This window comes from Anabas testudineus, chromosome 19 (assembly GCF_900324465.2).
Source record: "Anabas testudineus chromosome 19, fAnaTes1.2, whole genome shotgun sequence".
Classification (NCBI taxonomy): domain Eukaryota; kingdom Metazoa; phylum Chordata; class Actinopteri; order Anabantiformes; family Anabantidae; genus Anabas; species Anabas testudineus.
The window spans coordinates 7,666,018-7,683,885 of record NC_046628.1 but is presented as its reverse complement, the minus strand read 5'-3'; the positions used below and the strand labels follow the sequence as shown (position 1 = coordinate 7,683,885).

The 17,868-nt window shown below is 38.6% G+C and overlaps 1 protein-coding gene across 3 annotated transcripts; it reads left to right on the top strand.

Moving 5' to 3' along the window:
* The first annotated feature begins 38 nt into the window (after window positions 1-38).
* On the top strand, window positions 39-17,377 carry wdr90 (WD repeat domain 90). 3 transcript variants are annotated; one of them, XM_026351037.1, is made up of 43 exons: window positions 39-341; window positions 455-546; window positions 705-881; window positions 1,165-1,303; window positions 1,481-1,651; window positions 2,087-2,213; window positions 2,670-2,737; window positions 3,060-3,172; window positions 3,383-3,622; window positions 3,757-3,798; window positions 3,906-3,974; window positions 4,084-4,194; window positions 4,344-4,489; window positions 4,613-4,670; window positions 4,936-5,054; window positions 5,275-5,433; window positions 5,536-5,666; window positions 5,787-5,903; window positions 6,026-6,261; window positions 6,639-6,775; window positions 7,076-7,206; window positions 7,492-7,622; window positions 7,812-7,973; window positions 8,421-8,549; window positions 8,906-9,039; window positions 9,136-9,176; window positions 9,290-9,415; window positions 10,396-10,560; window positions 10,694-10,776; window positions 10,854-10,956; window positions 11,279-11,400; window positions 12,459-12,615; window positions 12,776-12,966; window positions 13,176-13,344; window positions 13,463-13,586; window positions 13,946-14,117; window positions 14,449-14,571; window positions 14,846-15,014; window positions 15,256-15,386; window positions 16,013-16,156; window positions 16,645-16,761; window positions 16,846-16,930; window positions 17,031-17,377. In XM_026351037.1, the coding sequence occupies exons 1-43, from the start codon at window positions 329-331 to the stop codon at window positions 17,186-17,188; spliced, it is 5,532 nt and encodes a 1,843-aa protein (XP_026206822.1). In that variant the 5' UTR covers window positions 39-328; the 3' UTR covers window positions 17,189-17,377. The 3 variants fall into 3 exon arrangements, with proteins under 3 accessions (XP_026206822.1, XP_026206821.1, XP_026206823.1); XM_026351036.1 differs by having other exon boundaries at window positions 3,736-3,798; XM_026351038.1 differs by lacking the exon at window positions 10,396-10,560 and having other exon boundaries at window positions 3,736-3,798.
* Window positions 17,378-17,868: the final 491 nt, after the last annotated feature.

The following is a 17,868-nucleotide window of genomic DNA, read 5'->3' as shown; positions in this document are numbered from 1 at the left end:
CGTCGTGCTGTCGTTAGCAACGGCGGAGGCTAGAGCGGGAAGGGCATACCTGCTACAGTAAGAGCTTGATGTCATCAAACGAAAACTATTGTTTACATCGTACCTGGCGTAACTTAAAAAAGCCTTTGCATCTAATAACGATGTAAAAGTTCATGTTTTTATCGTTCTTATCATTGGGGAGCGGAGAAAGCGTGTCCCCGGTCATTTTAACTGTTTGCTAGCTTACATGTGGACATTGTACACGAACCATCACCTGTTGGAGTTTGGACAAGTTGCAGCAGACTGAGACATCATCAGCTGGGTTTATTATCAGGGATACTCGTTAACAATGGCCTCCAAAGGTAAAATAAACTTACTGACTGAATATAGTCTGTGAGACAGACGCCACAACCTCACACACCAGTCAGAACTGTTATGTTTACGTCTGTAACTAAGTCCTGTTTTCATTTCGCAGGCTGGCAGCATCCTTATGTTAACATATTCAAACATTTCCGAATTGAAGACTGGAAAAAGTCGGCAAAAGAGGGCGATGTGTCAACATACATGGTAACTTACATCCTAAAAATAAGTTTCGTATTCAGATTAGTTTGTCAAAACAGTTATATTTGACTAAATAAACAACGTTAGCATGAGTCTTTGCCAAATCAATACCAAGTACACCAAAGTTAGTTTACTTTATCGCCACTCTTCATGAAACTCCCCAGGATAAGACTTTGAAATGTTCAGTGTTCCGGATCAAGGGTCCTGTTCCTGCCAACAGCTACATCCAAGTACCCAAAAACACCAGCCACTCTCTGGGGCTGACAGGGCGCTACTTCTACCTACTCTTCAGACCCACACCTGGCAAATGTTTTGTGGTTCACCTGGATGTTGCTGCAGAGGTATCTTATCTGATTTTATTCATTTTGTATGTGTGATGAAACCAATAATGACTTCCTTTCACCACACTTAATCGCGTTTGAATTTCTTTGTTCTTTTTTGTGTGGTCAGATCCAGCAATACTTTAAAGCCTGTCACACTCTATCTTGGCCTTTTTTGCAACTTGCTGGGTTAAATAGTTAAAATATTCAGCTTCATCTACTCTAAAATCCTCTTTGATCTATGTGTAGATGTCACTGATTTAATATTATGAAACTCTTATTCTGCATGTGCTATCATGTGTAGGAGGGCCAGGTGGTCCGTATCTCCTTTTCCAACATGTTTAAAGAGTTCAAGTGCACAGCTACCTGGCTACAGTTTCCTTTTCTGTGTGGAGCTGCAAAGGATTCTGTGTATGAAAGCACTGGAAAATCTGCAAAATGTGGTAAAATACATTCCTACACATGCAGTCATACTTATTGAGATATGACCAGTTTCCTGTTTGTTTTTGTTTATCATTAATCACTGAGAGTCCACTGTACTTTTGTATGTAATATACAGAATAATCTTGCACATCATGTATTATTGCTGGCAGTATTTACAGTTTGTTTATGTGGCCCAGGTTTGGTGGGTCCAGCTCCCACTTCGGTGCGTTGGACCTGTCTGATGCTGGATCTGCAGTACACACTCACCGTCTACCTCAACCGGTGCTACAGTCACCTGAAGAGCATCAAGCTTTGTGCCAACATGTCAGTGAAAAATATGTTTACAAGTGACCTGCTGCTAGACCCAGGTGAGAGCCAGAGTTTAATTTCCACCCAGAAATATGGAGGTGTTTTGTATTTTTGATAATGAAAAAGTTGCACAAACAGAGATGCAGAATTCATTAGCAATTTTATACTAATTTGATATGAGGTGTGAATGAAAAGACAAATTAAAAAATGTACCAGTGCTCTTCTCTAAAAGGCACTTCGGTATGGAGTAAAATGATTACAGTTTTTCAGGCAAAAAAAGCATGTTTCATTTTTTAGAGTCTGGTTGATTTTAAACCCTTGCTTATTCAGTCCCCTAAATTTAAGGTCCAAAAATCAGCTTTATTCTATATGAAAATGAAACTGTGCATAACATTCAAGTCATGTCAGGTTGCATCCTCCGATTGATGAATCTTTGTGTATGCATGACATCTTTATTTTTTCTCATCTTCTTGTACAATTTTGTCCTTCAACAGGAGTTTCCTTCAGTGAAGCCAAGCTGATGGGTCTCTCCTCTTCTCAGGGAACAGGGTCTATGCCCAGAGAAATGTCTTTCCCTGTGCCCAAAGGAGGCTCCTGGCATGACATCTATGACTACATCAAGTATGGTTACCTTATTAAGAAGCAGAAAGTGCTTTATTAACTTTTTTATTAAAGGCAAAGTGACTATGAGCCACATCATCGCATACAGAATGTGTTGTTTTGGTTTCTGGAGGTCAGGATCATCCTGCTATCTGTGTTAACTATTTCATACCAACATCAACTATTATAGAAAGTAATTCTGAAAAAGCTAATAAATCACTAAACAAGGTAATGTGGGTACACAAAAAACATTCACGGAATAACTGTACACACACACACACACACACACACTACAGATTGATTAAATGTATGCAAGTAGTTGTAATAACAGTATCTAAAGGGTGCATTTGTCAAATTACCAGCAGTTTCTCAAAACGCCAGTTTTAAGAAATAGGATCTGCACTCTATATGAATATTATGAAACTAATCTACTTGTGCTATCACCATGTAATCTGCTATCTTGTTCTGTCTTATCAGGTTTCCCTCAGGTGGAACAAAGTTACCCTTTGACTCCATCCAGAAAGGCAGTCCCACATCTAAAACTGGTAAGTTATGAACTGTCACATTGCTCATCACTGTCATAGTATTTAAAGCTTCTTATTTCCCCTTAATGACTTACTCTTTAGGTGTGGTTAATATTTTTTAGATTTAGAAAAAGAAATTCTAATTATTTCCTGATTCATTTTTACTTGTAGTTTGTGCTAGAAATAAATTATGCTTGTATTATTTCTTTCAATCTTACTTGAGCACTTATTTAATTAGTTATTTACATAGTGGGTATTTTATTTTAGCCCAAATGTAGCTAATATAGTAGCTAAAGAAATATATGTTGTTGCAAATGACAAACTTCCTGACGGTCTCTTCCAGGATGTGTCTCTAACCAAAGAAGTCCCTTGAGAGAAGAGTCTTGCTGTGTCAACCTCAGCAAACCAGTTCAAGACCGTGTGTCCCTCATCCAGCAGATCACCACCCCAAAATCTGTAAGACTGGCAACATTTTGTGCTGTAAATAAAAAAAAATTATTATATATATATAGATAATATATATAAAGAATATAAGATATAAAGCATTCATAAATTCCTTTCACACAGCTTGACTTTTTTCTTTGAATTGTACAATTGTATTGTAATTCTAGTTTTCTTTTTTAAATTGTATTGTATTTTATTTATTTATTTTTTGTGTCTGCTCAGCTCCCAAGGAATCGAAACCCCATCGTAACAAATATACCGGAGCTCGGTGTAGTCTCCACTCACCAGAGCAGTGACGGGCTTTGCCATAACAATGACCAGCAGGAATCAGAATCCTCCAGTTTACACCAACTCAAACAGAGGTCACACCGCGATACAGACAATGGTGGAATTCATGTGTTTGTGCATCCCGATGACGGTTTCAGCAAACACTGGGAAGATGGGGAAGATAATGAAGAAGAGGTGATTCAACTAAATCCCTTATATCACAGTTATTCTTCTTGTTCACCTCAAGAGGCTTTTCGTAGAGTTTTGTGGCAGCACTGAAAATACTGGTGTTCAATTTATGTTCTTAGTTTGCTTGTGCTCCTGTTCAGCATCCTGTCCATCTAACATCATCCAAAAACGACAAACAGCAGGTAAGACATGAGGAGAGTGAAATGTAAAATGAAAACCACTGTTGATGAGTCATTTATTTTAGAGCTAATAACATCTAAGCCTCTATTTTTTTTGCTCTTCATATTAGAAACTGCTTCCAGACCCGATTCTCAGGCTTAACCGAATTATCGGCTTTGGAGGAGCCACTACTAAATATGTTTGTATCGTTTCAAAATGTTATTGATTGTCACATACAGCATATCATTATTTTAAAATGCATTAAATGACTGATTAACATACAATAGCTGTACTTTTGTACATGCTAGGCCCTGTGGACGAAGTCTGGTGATGCAGTGGTGTACCCATGTCATGCAATTATCGTCTCTATGAAGATATCCTCTAACCAGCAGAGATTTTTCATTGGCCACACTGAAAAAGTAAGTGAGCTGTGACGTGTTGTACTATCTCAGCACTCAGTCTCTCTATAGGATTAAGGTTATAATTATGTGCCAACATCTTAAAAAAATAGTGTGTTTACTATAATCATTAAATTCTTACAACATCTGTCTACTTGTTTCCTCTGCAGGTTTCTGCACTAGCTTTTAATGGCAACTCAACAATGCTGGCCTCAGCACAAACAGGCAATCATAGTGTAGTTCGAGTATGGAACTACCATGGAGGAAACTGTCTGGCTATGTTCAGGATTCACGCTCATTCATTATCTTGTCTCAGGTAACCAACTAGATATACACCTGGACGTACATGAACAAAACTATTTTACATGAGCTATGAAGTCTAAGCTTATTTCAAATGCTTCTTGATCACACAACAACATGTTTACATTTTCTTTTTCAGCTTGTCACACAGCGGCAGCATTCTCTGTGGAGTGGGGAAGGATAGCCACAATAAAACGGTAAGCACCATGAATACAAATTTTACCACATAAAAGTTCAGAGGATTTATTTTCTAATTTATGTATAAAAGGCATTTAGTACTAGATGAACTCTGTAGAGAGAACCATGAGTGTCAAGCAATCATATATCATTACTTTGACTGACTCATCTGGGTAAATTTTAAATGACATGGTATAAATTGCTGCGCTCTAGAAGTCTGTGACTCAGCAGAGCTGTAAGCTGACTGACTGTTTCTCATAGTCATCCTAATTTAACCTTTCATAGATGGTGGTGGTGTGGAACACTCTGAATGTTGGTAAAGGTGGAGAGGTGACAATCTTAGCCAAAGCACACACTGATGTGGACATTCACACCATGAAGGTTGCCTTCTTTGATGACACAAGGTACGCTCACTTCTCTGTGTTTGTTTGTTTTTTGTGTGTATTTGATTACATTTTCAAGTAGCAGTGCATGTTTTACCTTAAATTTGTCCTAGGAAGTGGTCATGCCATCAGCAGAATGGTAGAGATAAAAAGGCTCTGTCTGGCACAAAAAGAAAAGACATCTTGTTTGTTACTTAGAACTCTGAGAGCGTGAACTAATCTGTGAGAGTCCTGGTTTCAGGATGGTGTCATGTGGTCGTGATAATATTCGTCTGTGGCGAGTGAGGAATGGGACGCTGCGCTCCTGTCCAGTAAACCTGGGTGAATACCACTCACTGGACTTCACTGATGTGGTCTTTGGGGAGAACTCTTCCAATCAACATGATGATGATCAAACACTGTGAGTAAACAAAAAAGTTACTAAAACTATCTGGGCTTATTGTATCTAATCTGAATCTCTGGAAGTTAGCTTTTTTTCTCTCTCCTATCCGTCTTTCCACAGATTTGTCAGCAGTCGCAGCGGGCATATATTTGAGATTGACTACAGCAGGGTTGTCATTAGAAATGTCAGGAGACTGTTGCCTGCACAGCAGCAGCATGCAGAACGCAGGGAGAAATGGACTTTTAACTCAGGTTTGTCTGATATAAGTTGGAGGGGAGGGGGGAGGAAGTTATTTTAAAGTCTAATTTGGGCAAAACCTTGCAAATATGTAAGGACAGCTGTATGTATGTGTACATGTCTATGTGTTCCAGGTCCAGGCATTGCCATCAACAGCATCAGCGTGACCTCATCGTTCTGTGCCACAGGCTCTGAAGATGGCTTCCTGCGGCTCTGGCCTCTTGATTTCTCTGCTGTTTTCTTGGAGGCTGGTAGGGAAAGCAGGAAGCATAATGCATGCCTACTCCATAGGCAGTCTTAAAGTGTAAGCTTTAAGAGTGGCACAGATAGACATTTCAATACAGTACCTCAGACACATGTTACTCTTTTCCAGAACATGAGGGACCTGTGACCCTGGTGTCAGCCTCATCAGACAGTCTTCAAGTCCTGGCATCCACTTCTACTGGTAACCTGGGTTTCCTTGATGTGAGCAGCCGTGGATACAACACACTGATGCGATCACATACAGATACTGTGCTCGGCTTCAGTGTGGATGGTATTCGTCGTCATCTCACAACAGCCTCTTCCGATGGCACAGTGCGCATTTGGAATATGGATTCCTTGCATCAGGTCTGAAACACCACATATGTGTGTTTGTAGCAACAATGCTGGTCTTTTTAACAATCTACAACCTACAACTGCTTAATGATAAATATTTGCCAAGTTACAACTTAATGAAAAAGAAATTAGAGAACTGACCAGCAAACCTCTGTTTCTTTCTATGGCCTCCATAGAATAAGCTAAAACAAAGAAATTACTTTTACTACGAGTTTACAGCCTTTTTGTGTAAAACATATATGTGATTATAGCATCTTTTAAATTATTCTGAAAGCATGAATCCCAGTATATCTTTACTGAAGAAATTCACACCGTTTTCATTTCTTTTTCTTTATAAGAGGACCATTTGCTGTTGAACTAAATGTTTGCTTTCTGTCTCTTGTGCTTAGTTATATGATTTTGTGTCTGAGGACAGCCCTTGCTCAGTGGCCTTCCATCCCTGTGAGCAGATCTTCTCCTGTGGTTTCAGCTCTGGCATTGTCCGGGTCTTTGACATCTCTAGCGCCAAGCTGCTGGCTGAACACACGTATGTCTGAACTAACATTGAGGCTTTAACAGAGACTGATATTGTATAGTATATTGTATTTTCATTTGAGGACCCACAATTCAGCTTAATAAGGTGACTGGAATAGAAAATTGACTTTTATAATAAAGTCACACAGTTGCTATTCTGTCTGATGAAAACAGGTGGTTCTCCTCTTTTTTGAACTACTTATTGTGTGTATTTTAGCACCATAATTGCTAGAAGAGAAAGTAATAACAGGTTTTCGAACTTTGCTTTTCTGTGTGTGTTTATTTTATTTCTCTATATTTTTATATATCACAGGCAGCACAGAGGTGAAGTGGTGGGTCTTGCTTTCTCTCCGAATGGGGAGTTTATGTACAGCGCCGACTCTCTGGGCTCTTTGGCACTTTATGATTCCTCTGAAGAAGATCACAATGTGATCAGAGTTGTGTGTACGTATGCACAATTAAATGCACAAAAACACCTCAAGTTAATTTCAGGACATTTTATTTAACAGTATACAGTTAAGTACAGTGAAACATTCTTATAGGGACAGTATTAAATTTTGTTACATCGTAACTATTCCATTAAGTAGATTTTATAAAATTGACCGTGCATTAAAAACTGATAAAGTGAAGTACTCTGTAGCTTGCCAGTTAGAAGCACATATGTTAGTATGATAGGCAGCTGCATTAAACATCAGTGTTGTTTGATTCTCTATGTATTTTATTTGCTAGGTAATGTGGCAGCCCAAGGCACAGAGCGTGCCCCAGACGCTCTCACAGTTAGCAGTGACAGCCGCTGTCTGGCGTTTGTCGGTCCCTCAGAGTACATTGTCACTGTTGCTGATGCACGGTCTCTGGATGAGGTATATTAACACTGTCTGTCATCTTTCAGCACCTTGCCATTGGGCACTTCACTCAAAAAAGTTGGGTGAATTCAAGAGATTAGATACCAAATACAAGATGTTCAGAATGATTATACTATAACAACTACCACATAAAATTATTTTATTTTATGTGTTACAGTACCATTAACCCATGCCATCTCTGTCTAGCTGCTTCATGTAGATGTGAGTATTTTGGATGTAGAGAGCCCCCGCCTGGATTCTGCACTGAAGGTCTGCTTCTCTCCAGCCTCCACTGAACACTTGCTGGTTGCGACATCTGCTAACAAAATTCTCTGGGTTAGCTCTAAGACAGGCCGTCTCCTCCGAGAGGTAACACTGAAATACAACTCATACAGTAAGATAGTTATGTTAATCCTTAAAATCAAGAAATGATTTGAGAAGCTCCAGGTCAGAGCATGTACTTGAGACATAGAAACAGACAACCCTATAAGTTCAGTACCTCTGAAAGTATCTAGATGGTCAGTTATTATTTTTATACTAGTCAATTAGTGAAATATGTATATTCTAATCTAAAGGTCAGATAATATGATATGAAATAGTTATGATCAATAACATTCGGATCAGCGGTTGTGAGAATAGTTAAAACATCACTGGGTTGAGCTAAAATCAGCAACCAGATCACACTGATACCAAGGAATTGACACCATATGGGGAACATAAATGAAAACATTAACAAGAGAATCCAAGTTTTTATATATACATGTGTTTGGTCATGTATATGTGCATATGCTTAAATTTTTTCTGTCCTCCTCACAGGTATCTAAAGTCCACAGACACCAGTGCTCATCCCTGGCTGTGAGTGAGGACAGTCGATTCCTACTAACAGCCGGACACAACACTGTGAAAGTGTGGGATTATAACATGAAGCTCGATATTAACTCACAGGTTGCTTACCGAAGATTTAATATTTTCTACTATTAGTACTGCTTTCTGCAACATAAACTACATATTGTGTACAGATTTGAAAAGGTCACTTGCTTTTTGTATTTTACAAGTATTGTAAAATGATTAGCCGTTTAATCAGTCATGTTAAAACATTTTAAAATTCTAAAAAATATGGGAATAATGGGAAAAATCACAATTTCCCAAAATGAAAGTTGGGGTTGAATTTCCTGTTTGGTCTGACTTACAGTTCAAAAGTTATGCAAGTAGTCAAACTTTGCGAGCACCTAAAGCAACATTTTTAGTACTGTTGTAATGTTACATCCAAAGTATCTGAAGCATGTGTTCCTTTGTACCAGATGTTTATTGGCCACAGTCAACCCATCAGCCAGGTGAACTTTACCCCCGACCAACTGGGCATGGTCTCAGTGGGGGATGCCATATTCATTTGGGACTTCCTGGCACATCCTGTCGACTCTTTGACTGACAACTGGTAATATTGTGTTGCATGTTTTATTCATGTTGTTCGTGTTTGAGAAACCTTTTGTTTTATTGGTAAATATCTAAAACACTTTGTCTTTACTCATAGTTCACCTCTCAGAGTAAGCTACATCTCATCTCCTAAATCAGGTAACTTTAGAGTTCACAGTGATGCTACAATCATATGAAATCTGACAGATTAAGATTATACAAATAATTAATAGTTATAAAATAATATAATAATAATTGAACTTTTGTTTTAGTTCAACCAGAAACTGAAGTGAGTGGAGTTCAGTTTTCCCATGGGATGCCTCGACAGACCGCACCAATCCCCTCTTCCCCCCCACCAAGGCTGGATGTCAGCTCTTTTGACCAAGTCAGTCAGGCTGGTAGGTGTTTTTTTTTGTTTGTCTGTTTGTTTGTTTTTTCCTTCTCAATTTGAAATTACCCACCACCCACTATCTACTATTAACTGTATGATTTGCAGAGAAAACTTAAAATCTTCATCCACTCGCCCACTGGGTGGCAGATGCTTCATAAGTTCTGTCCAGCTGCAAGTTGCATGAGGAAAACTAAGAAATATTTACACAAATTTGCTCTAGTCTCAATCAAGTCAGTCAGCAAAATCAAATGAGGGTTTACCTATATTTTATTAACTCTCAAAATGTAGAATTCGGTGTTAGCTGCGGATTTGTGATTGTTTTCCGAATTATTTCCTCAGTGCTTGATTAATACACCCATTCATTAGGTAGCACACTTATGACAGTTTTAGACTACTTTAGTTGTATTTGTGATGCATTTCTAACTTAGCTCCATCTGCATTTAAAATAAATTATCACAATACAGGTAAAAACAAACTTGCCACCTACTGAACTAAAAGAGGGAAGGATTGCTCCACATAAGTTTTATTTACTATTCAGCTGTTGCAACTCTTACTAAAGTATAAAGTATTGACCTCTTACCTCTGGTTGCATCATTTTCTTGGTTTCATTTACGAATGAATGTGAATGTAGTTCAGAAAAGTCAGAATAAAGCGTATACAGTAGACTGCATAAATATGATGAACTTGATGCTTGCAAGTTAGTTGTTTCAGATCTGGCTAAATATTAATCAAAATACATACACACAACACAAGCATATTTAACACTCAGATAGTTTTAAATCACTATTGTGACTAACAAATATCTCAGCTTCTTGCAAAAACACCAAGCCCCAAACAGGATTTCAGTAGTTGCTTAGCAACACTGAGATTTATGCGCTTGTTTCAGGAATGTATTTGTTGCTAATGGCTATAAAAGAGTTGTTCAATAAATGCGTGGCCCTAAAATTAGATTTATTGTCACCCTCAGTCATATTATCTCTCCTGCAGCCTTTGGCTCCTCGTCTATTTGTGAGAATAGCCCGAACATCCCACGTGTCCCAGTTAAATCCACTGGATCACATCCTTTCTCTGAGCCAAGACCTGCTGTTTCCTTCCTCAAAGTCACAGAGTTTGTCAACACTTCTCCCCTTAATACCAGTCACATGGACATTGGTACGTGCTCCATTCTGCTTTTGAATGTTGATAGTGAACTGCTTTTCTGTTGTTGTTGTTTTTTTCTCTCTTTTTTTTCTTCTTCGTATAAAGCCTCGTCTGATTTATAATTAATGCTATTATTATAATTTAGTTCAGTTAAAAGGGAAGAACCTGGTGCGTCCAGACTGTTACAAGCACTTTATCCCACGTTTCAAGACCTCCACTGTTGATCAGGTAAGGAGCACTATCTATAATCTCAGTGAGTATATTAGCATGTTTGCTGTCCGGTTTCACTGTTCTCTCTGATACAGGCTGCTGTGGATCCCCACGTGGGGGAAGAGGGCATAAAGGTGAAAGCAGTGATTGGCTACAACGGCAATGGGCGTGGCAATATGGTGTGGCGCCCTGACCAAGGTTATCATAATATACTCAATGTAAAAGTAAAGCTAAATCTGCTATATCATGACTACAAATAAGAACACACCTTAAGATAGAATAATCAATTAATAATTATTCTTAGAATCTTTTGGTCTGCTAATTATCTGTGTGAATAATTGTTTTGTCTATCAATTGTCAGAAAATACTCTCTAAGAGGATGTATAATTACCCCCTGAAAACTAACTAAAGCTAAAGGAATAAAATTAAAACAACAATTCAACTGAAGATTGAAAGAACACATAAAACTACAATGTTGGTCATTGGCTGTTTCTTATACTGCAATAAATTTATGTTGCAGGTTTATTAGCATACTCTTGTGGCTGTGTGGTGGTGGTGGAGTACCTTCATACTGGTTGTCAGAGACACTTGCATGGCCACAGTGAAGAGATCTCCTGTCTTGCAGTCACAAATGATGCACAGGTACAAGTTATAATTATGAAATAAAATTCTGTATGTTTGAAAGGGATGGGGAAAAAAAAGAGCTTTTTGTGGGGGGCCCTTTTTAAACAGTGGGTGCAGATAAAGATGTTTCCATACAAACACCTCTGATACAAATTTAGTTGGAAATTGGCAGCACACAGATCACAATTCTCTGCTAATTATCTGTCTTTGTCTGTATTGTTTGCTGTTTCTTTTATGTTGACTACTCCACAAACATTACTCCAGAAAACTAGACTTGAAAGTTGTGTATCCAACAGAGTAGTGAAACTTCAGGCAAATAATCAGTAAGGAAATTGTCATTATCAAACACTAGTCAAATCAATAAACAAAACAAATTCCAGTTAGGTTTGATAAATGTATATAATATTTCTGACATCCCTCAACATTTACCTTTTTAGTAAATGAAAAAACAAAACTGTAACTATACTGTAATTTGTATTGTGGCTCTTTGGCACCATGGAAAAGCATGGCAGTACATGATGAGTTACATTTTTACATGTCTATGAACCTGACTCACATTGTTAGCCCAGCAGGGTGTTAACAGTAAGCTAGTTGTTTAGTCACTGCAGGGGATTTCTACTTCAGAAGGAAAATTAATTTACCTCAGTCAAGAGGCAAAAAAGGAACTTATTTTTAATAATCTTATATTATTGATCTTATTTGCTGCCTGAACAGCAGGCATAGCTCTGTTGTTATTGTAGTGAATTGTGGAAGATTGTATTATAACATACAGTACATGTAGATGTTCAGTGCTTCCAAGTGACCTGCATTTGTAAATATATTTGTGTGTGTGGCTGAAACATTAACTAAGAACAGCTTGTGCAGTTTGAGCACTTCTTAGTTTGGTTGCCAGCAGTTAGTTTTCTCTCAGAACAAAGTGAGAGGCTTCAAAACACTATAATATTATAAGTCTACAGTTTTTGTTTTGTTTTTTTTTTGGTATATGAACAATTTACACTTTGGGTTAGAAGAATAAGAGTTGGCTTAATCAACTTTGCATTGTGGAATGTGTGTGTGGGTTTTTATCTCCTATCCAGACAGTGGCATCAGCAGCAGGCAGCAGTAATGAGCAAAAGAGCCTCATCTGCATTTGGGACGTCCAGAAAGGAACTTGTCGAAATGCCATATCCTACCACAGGGGGGCAGTGCAAAGTCTTGCTTTCTCCAGGGATGATTGCTTTTTCCTCTCTGTTGGTCAGAAATTGTTTTTTATCCATTAGTCAAATTTGTGTCCTGTAAATCTATGCTTGATGTTTTTCATTATTGTTTTACTAGTGACTTAAATAAAATAAATATCTCTTATGTGACCATTTAAATCATTCTGATACTCCTGACCCTTTCTTCTGCCTCATAGGAGACTTCTCTGACCCAGAGGTGGCTCTGTGGAACAGCAAGACCTTCCAGCTTCTGTCTAGTGTGAGAGTGTCAGGGCCTGTCCATGATGCAGCCTTCAGCCCCTCAACAGCCTCCCAGCTGGCCTGCGTGGGCAGCCAAGGGGTTTATTTCTGCCTCATGCACACCCGTGGCGTAGATGTAGACCTCAAAGTAAATAACTACAGAAAAATCTTAATTTAACAAAAAATGTTAATGCAGTGTAGCTGACAAAACATTAGCTACTTGAGATGTATTGATCTACAATAGTGGCTTAAAATTTGTGATGCATTCTTCTAACGTAAATGTACGTGTGCATTTTGATTGGTAAAAGTGTATTCTCCCATGGCACATTAGGATTGATCACTGTTTCACCTTTGTAGGTCCAGAAGGTAAAAGCACCAGCACAGGTTGGCGATGTGGTGCTCACAGCTCTGTGCTACCACATGAACTCCCTTCTGTTCACTGCCACCAATAAAGGACATGTTTGTGTCTGGGACACCAACACACAGTGCTGCTTTATGACCTGGGACGCTGATGAGGGAGAGATTGGTACAAATTAACTGTATATTCTGACCACTGCCTTGATTTTGAATAATGTGGCTTGCTGTACATGTATTAGGTTGTGGATTGCTTCAAATGATAATTGGTTGTTGGTTTCATGATGTAGGAGTGCTGCTGTGTCGAGGGAATCGTCTGTTGACTGGCAGCAACACCCGCTGGTTGCGACTGTGGGAGGTAGAAGCTATACAGGGCATGAAGCCTCAGGAAAAGGTCTGCAGTATGGAAAACAGGTCTGCAGCTCATTTTCTTAGATTCTCCCTTTGTCTTATCTAGGCAGTAGTTTCTTTTTTTTTTTTATCGTAAATGATGTGTACATAAACAAAATCCTGTTTTCACCCCCAACCCCTACCAGATATTGCACTGTCTTGCACTATATTGCATAATACAGAATTACCAGTTGATACTACTATTATCATTGTGAATTGTGATGTTCTTTTTACCCTGTAATTCTTCAACCTCTGAGACAGTGGCCAGTCTGTGTCTCAAAGTCCTATAGGAAGTGATAGGAAGTGAAATTGTACAAAACCTAGTTTTGGAAGAGGCTGAAGACATAATTAAGTGTTTTTGGTGATTTGTGTCTGTGCTTCAGTGGGACCACAGTGTTGTTGGAGCAAGAGATGATGCTGGATGGGACGTCGGTCAGTGCAGCATTTGATAACACAATGGACATGGGCATCATTGGCACCACAGCGGGAACCCTCTGGTACATTAACTGGTCAGACAACAGCAGTATCAGACTGGTCAGCGGGCACAAGACCAAGGTACTAGTGTGAGCTTTGGGAAATGAAACCAAGAAATATTAAAATGCCTATCCTGGATCTGTGATGGTACACTCATATTTGATTATTAATAGCCCAGTCCTGATGGGCTTAAGGCACACATCTTCTTGTAGTATGTTACAAGTGTTACCCATGACTACATGTCTGGGAAAATTAAAATAGTAAAATGTCTTCAGATTATATACAAATGAAACTTTCTAATTTTAGTTCGTAGAAAACACAGGTGTAACTAACTCCATTGTTAATGTCACCATTACTGTCTTCTCCTAATAATATCATGGTGATTCATTCTTTTTGTGCTTCTCCTCTCCAGGTGAACGATGTGGTGTTTAGCCCGGACGAGAGCCATTTTGTCACATGCAGTGAGGACGGTAGTGTGAGGGTGTGGTCAGTCTCCAGCAACGAACTTGTGGTGCAATTCCAGGTGCTTAATCAGGTGAGGGAATGCTTCTTCTAAAGGATGACAGAGATTATGAGGAAGTTGTTCAAATCACATAAATATAAAAATTAATTATACTTCTTGAGTCACATATTCAATCTCACTACAGTAGCTAATCGGGGGTCTCCAATGTTTTTACTCCATAGCAAAATACTTTTTCATCGTGAATATGACATAAGTAGTGTGTTTCCTGTGCATTTTGGGTAGAATTACATGTCAGTTGCATATACCCTTTAAATAATAAGAGGTCCTATTTATTTCCATTGATCAGGCCTGTGGCTGTGTATGCTGGAGCCCTTCCTCCACCACAGACAGTGCGTATGTTGCTGCAGGATACAGTGATGGGACCCTGAGGATCTTCCGCCTCGCCTCCTCAGAAATGGAAATGAAGCTGCATCCCCATCGTGTAACTGTCACTGCCATCCAGTACTCTGCCAATGGTGAGAGGCATCAAAACATTCATGTACTACATGCATGTATTATACTTGTTTCCTGCTCCACCTTTAATACTTCAAAAAAAGAGGAATGAATTTGTTTGGTTCAGTGTGTTTATACAACAGTGGATAAGTCAGGAGAATAACTTGTAATCAAGCCCCAGTGCTGGCATTAAAGTTTCATGTGATCATTAAAGAGCTACATTTCACCCAGTCTGACTATGTTAATGCTTTGACCTCCCCACAGGTCACGTGATCCTTTCAGCTGGGAAGAATGGTCTGGTAGCTGTGAGCAGCCCAGTAAATGGAGCCACTATCCGTGTCATCAGGGACCACAAAGGAGCGCCAGTTACCACCATCCAGTGTGTGAATGAACAGGTATGTTTACTAAGTCACTGAAGGGATCAGGAGCTTTATCATATCCTAAAATGACATCACAGTAAGACAGTGTGAGAGGTTAGAATTGTCCCCAGTATGTAACATTTACAGTAGTGTGATCAACTATGGATTGTGAGTGCACTGCTGAGGTGTTCCTGCAACAACAATGTCTTGTTAAAATGACACTTGACAGTACTCTAAGTTCATTTCTCTTCAGTTTGAAATTCAGTACTTTTATTTTCTGTGTATGTGGGATTTATTTCACCGCTCTTCCCACTCTTCAGTGTACATTAAACTGATGTTTCTGCTGGTAAATGCAAAATATATTATTATGGATCAGTCTGTAAAGCCAATACAGAAAGAACAATTTTACTGTCAGGCTGCAACTTCACAAAATTGTAAGAAAGTGAAGGGCATCTGAATCCTTTCTGAATGCACTCTAAATGGAAAATGAAGCACTTGTTAAAGTTCTGTTGACATGTTTGTGTTTTATTACATTGTTAAAAGACTACAAGGCTATTGATCCTTTGTGATGCTGTTGAAACACAAGAAGAAATGCTCTGAGATGTGGCATTTTATCTTATTTTTTCAGTAGTTGTCTAAAATTGTTGTCTTCTAATCCCCAGTGTAAGAGTTATGGACTGGAAGGAAATGAGATGTGGTTGGCTGCCAGTGCCGACAGACGTGTCAGTGTGTGGGCTGCTGATTGGTTGAAGGACAAGTGTGATCTGCTAGACTGGCTGACGTTTCCTGCTCCGGCCTATATTGGGGTAATGAGTATTTTAAGCAGTAATACCTGTTAATAACTAGAAATGTCAGTCCAAATGTTGAGTGCTGCTGCATATATATTTTTTAGGATCTGCTAAGTATTTATCTTTTTCAGTTTTGGGGGAGCAGTGGTTGGTCTGCAGTTTCAATCCAGTTTTTAGACACTTCTCATGTCTGGACAGTTTCTGGTACTAAATTTCCAGATGGTTTTTTTTTTTTGGTTTATACTCAGATAAAGACTGGCTAAGACCTATAATGGACAATAGTTGGACAGTAAATGCTTAAAACACATTTACATGCAATATCTCCCCTCAGCTTATTTTTTTAACTAAAGTCATGTGCATATTTTATTTGTATTAACACTTTTCAGCTTGTTGTCTTTGTTTTGGAATCCTTACACAAAATAAGCTCAGTCCACATTTGACCATCGTTTTCTAAAATACATTATTTATGTATTATTATTATTGATCATATAAACTCTTTGTTTCAGGATGACAGCCCACCTCCTAGCCTGGCTGCCTTCTGCCCAACAGACCCTGGCCTGGTGATCTACACTGGCTATGGAGTAGAGAAAGAGCTGTCCTACTATAGCCTGGCTAAAAAACAGGTACAGCTGTTGTTCTGATCTTTTACCGGCTCTACAGAATAACTACCTATAAATGTGTAATATAATTTAATTTTGTTTCTACAGATAATAAAAAAGATTGCCCTGCCCCACTGGGTCACATGCTTTAGCCTCTCCCCTAAGAGTCAGCTCTTAGCTGTGGGATCAAAAGGTAAACTCTGATCTTGTTTTGTTATTTTGTTTTGCAGTAAAGAAATTATTAACATAACTTTGGAGTATGTGTAATTAATATTTCACTAATCTTTTTACAGAACGAGTGTTGAAGTTGGTCGAGCCGAGCAGCGGCATGTTTCAGGACTTCCTGCAGCACAGTGACTCCCTGCAGACGTGTCACTTCTCTCCCTCTGGCACACGTCTTTTCACTGTGGCTTATAATGAGATTTTGCTGTGGGAGGTGCTGGGTCTCTGATGGTCTCAGATCTGGTTATTAGTCTCAAACCTTGTAGGTTGTTATTTGATATCATTTTTTGTTACATAGATATGTCTTTTTCTATCTGACATTTTAGGACATAGCTTTAATGTGTGTAAAAGCTTTTTGTAAGTTTCCAGTGGGTTTTATAAAATGAATGTTTATGTTTACAGTGTACATTTTTAAAATACAGCCATTTTTACTGAAGTTCTGTGTGTCTAGTTACTTAATAATGCTAATTTATTTTAGGCTTTCTTGCTGTAAGTTGTTTGAATCGTTGATGAGAGATTAACAATTGTAATTTTGGCTGTTTTTCAGTGGTATATAGAATCACAGTTTGTGGTTAATGTAAGCTTTCCCAATGCCATTGAGGGACTCTGCTTATCAATACCAGATCACTATTCTGTCTGGGGTTTTCATCAGTTGGCCACTTCGGAAACCAGAAATATTACACATACTGTTGATAACATCTCCTTCACGCCTCTGATAACAACATTTGGTGCATTAGTAGATCAGGCAGTAGTTTTTTTTTACCCCAATGTAAATGATAGCTAAAGTTGGGCAGTAAATAGGAATGAGCAGCATGTGTTACATGCACATGTTTTCACCGTTTCAAATATAAAAGACCTGTGTGTACAGATTCCTAAATCCAGTACCAGTTTTTCTACTGTTTTCACACA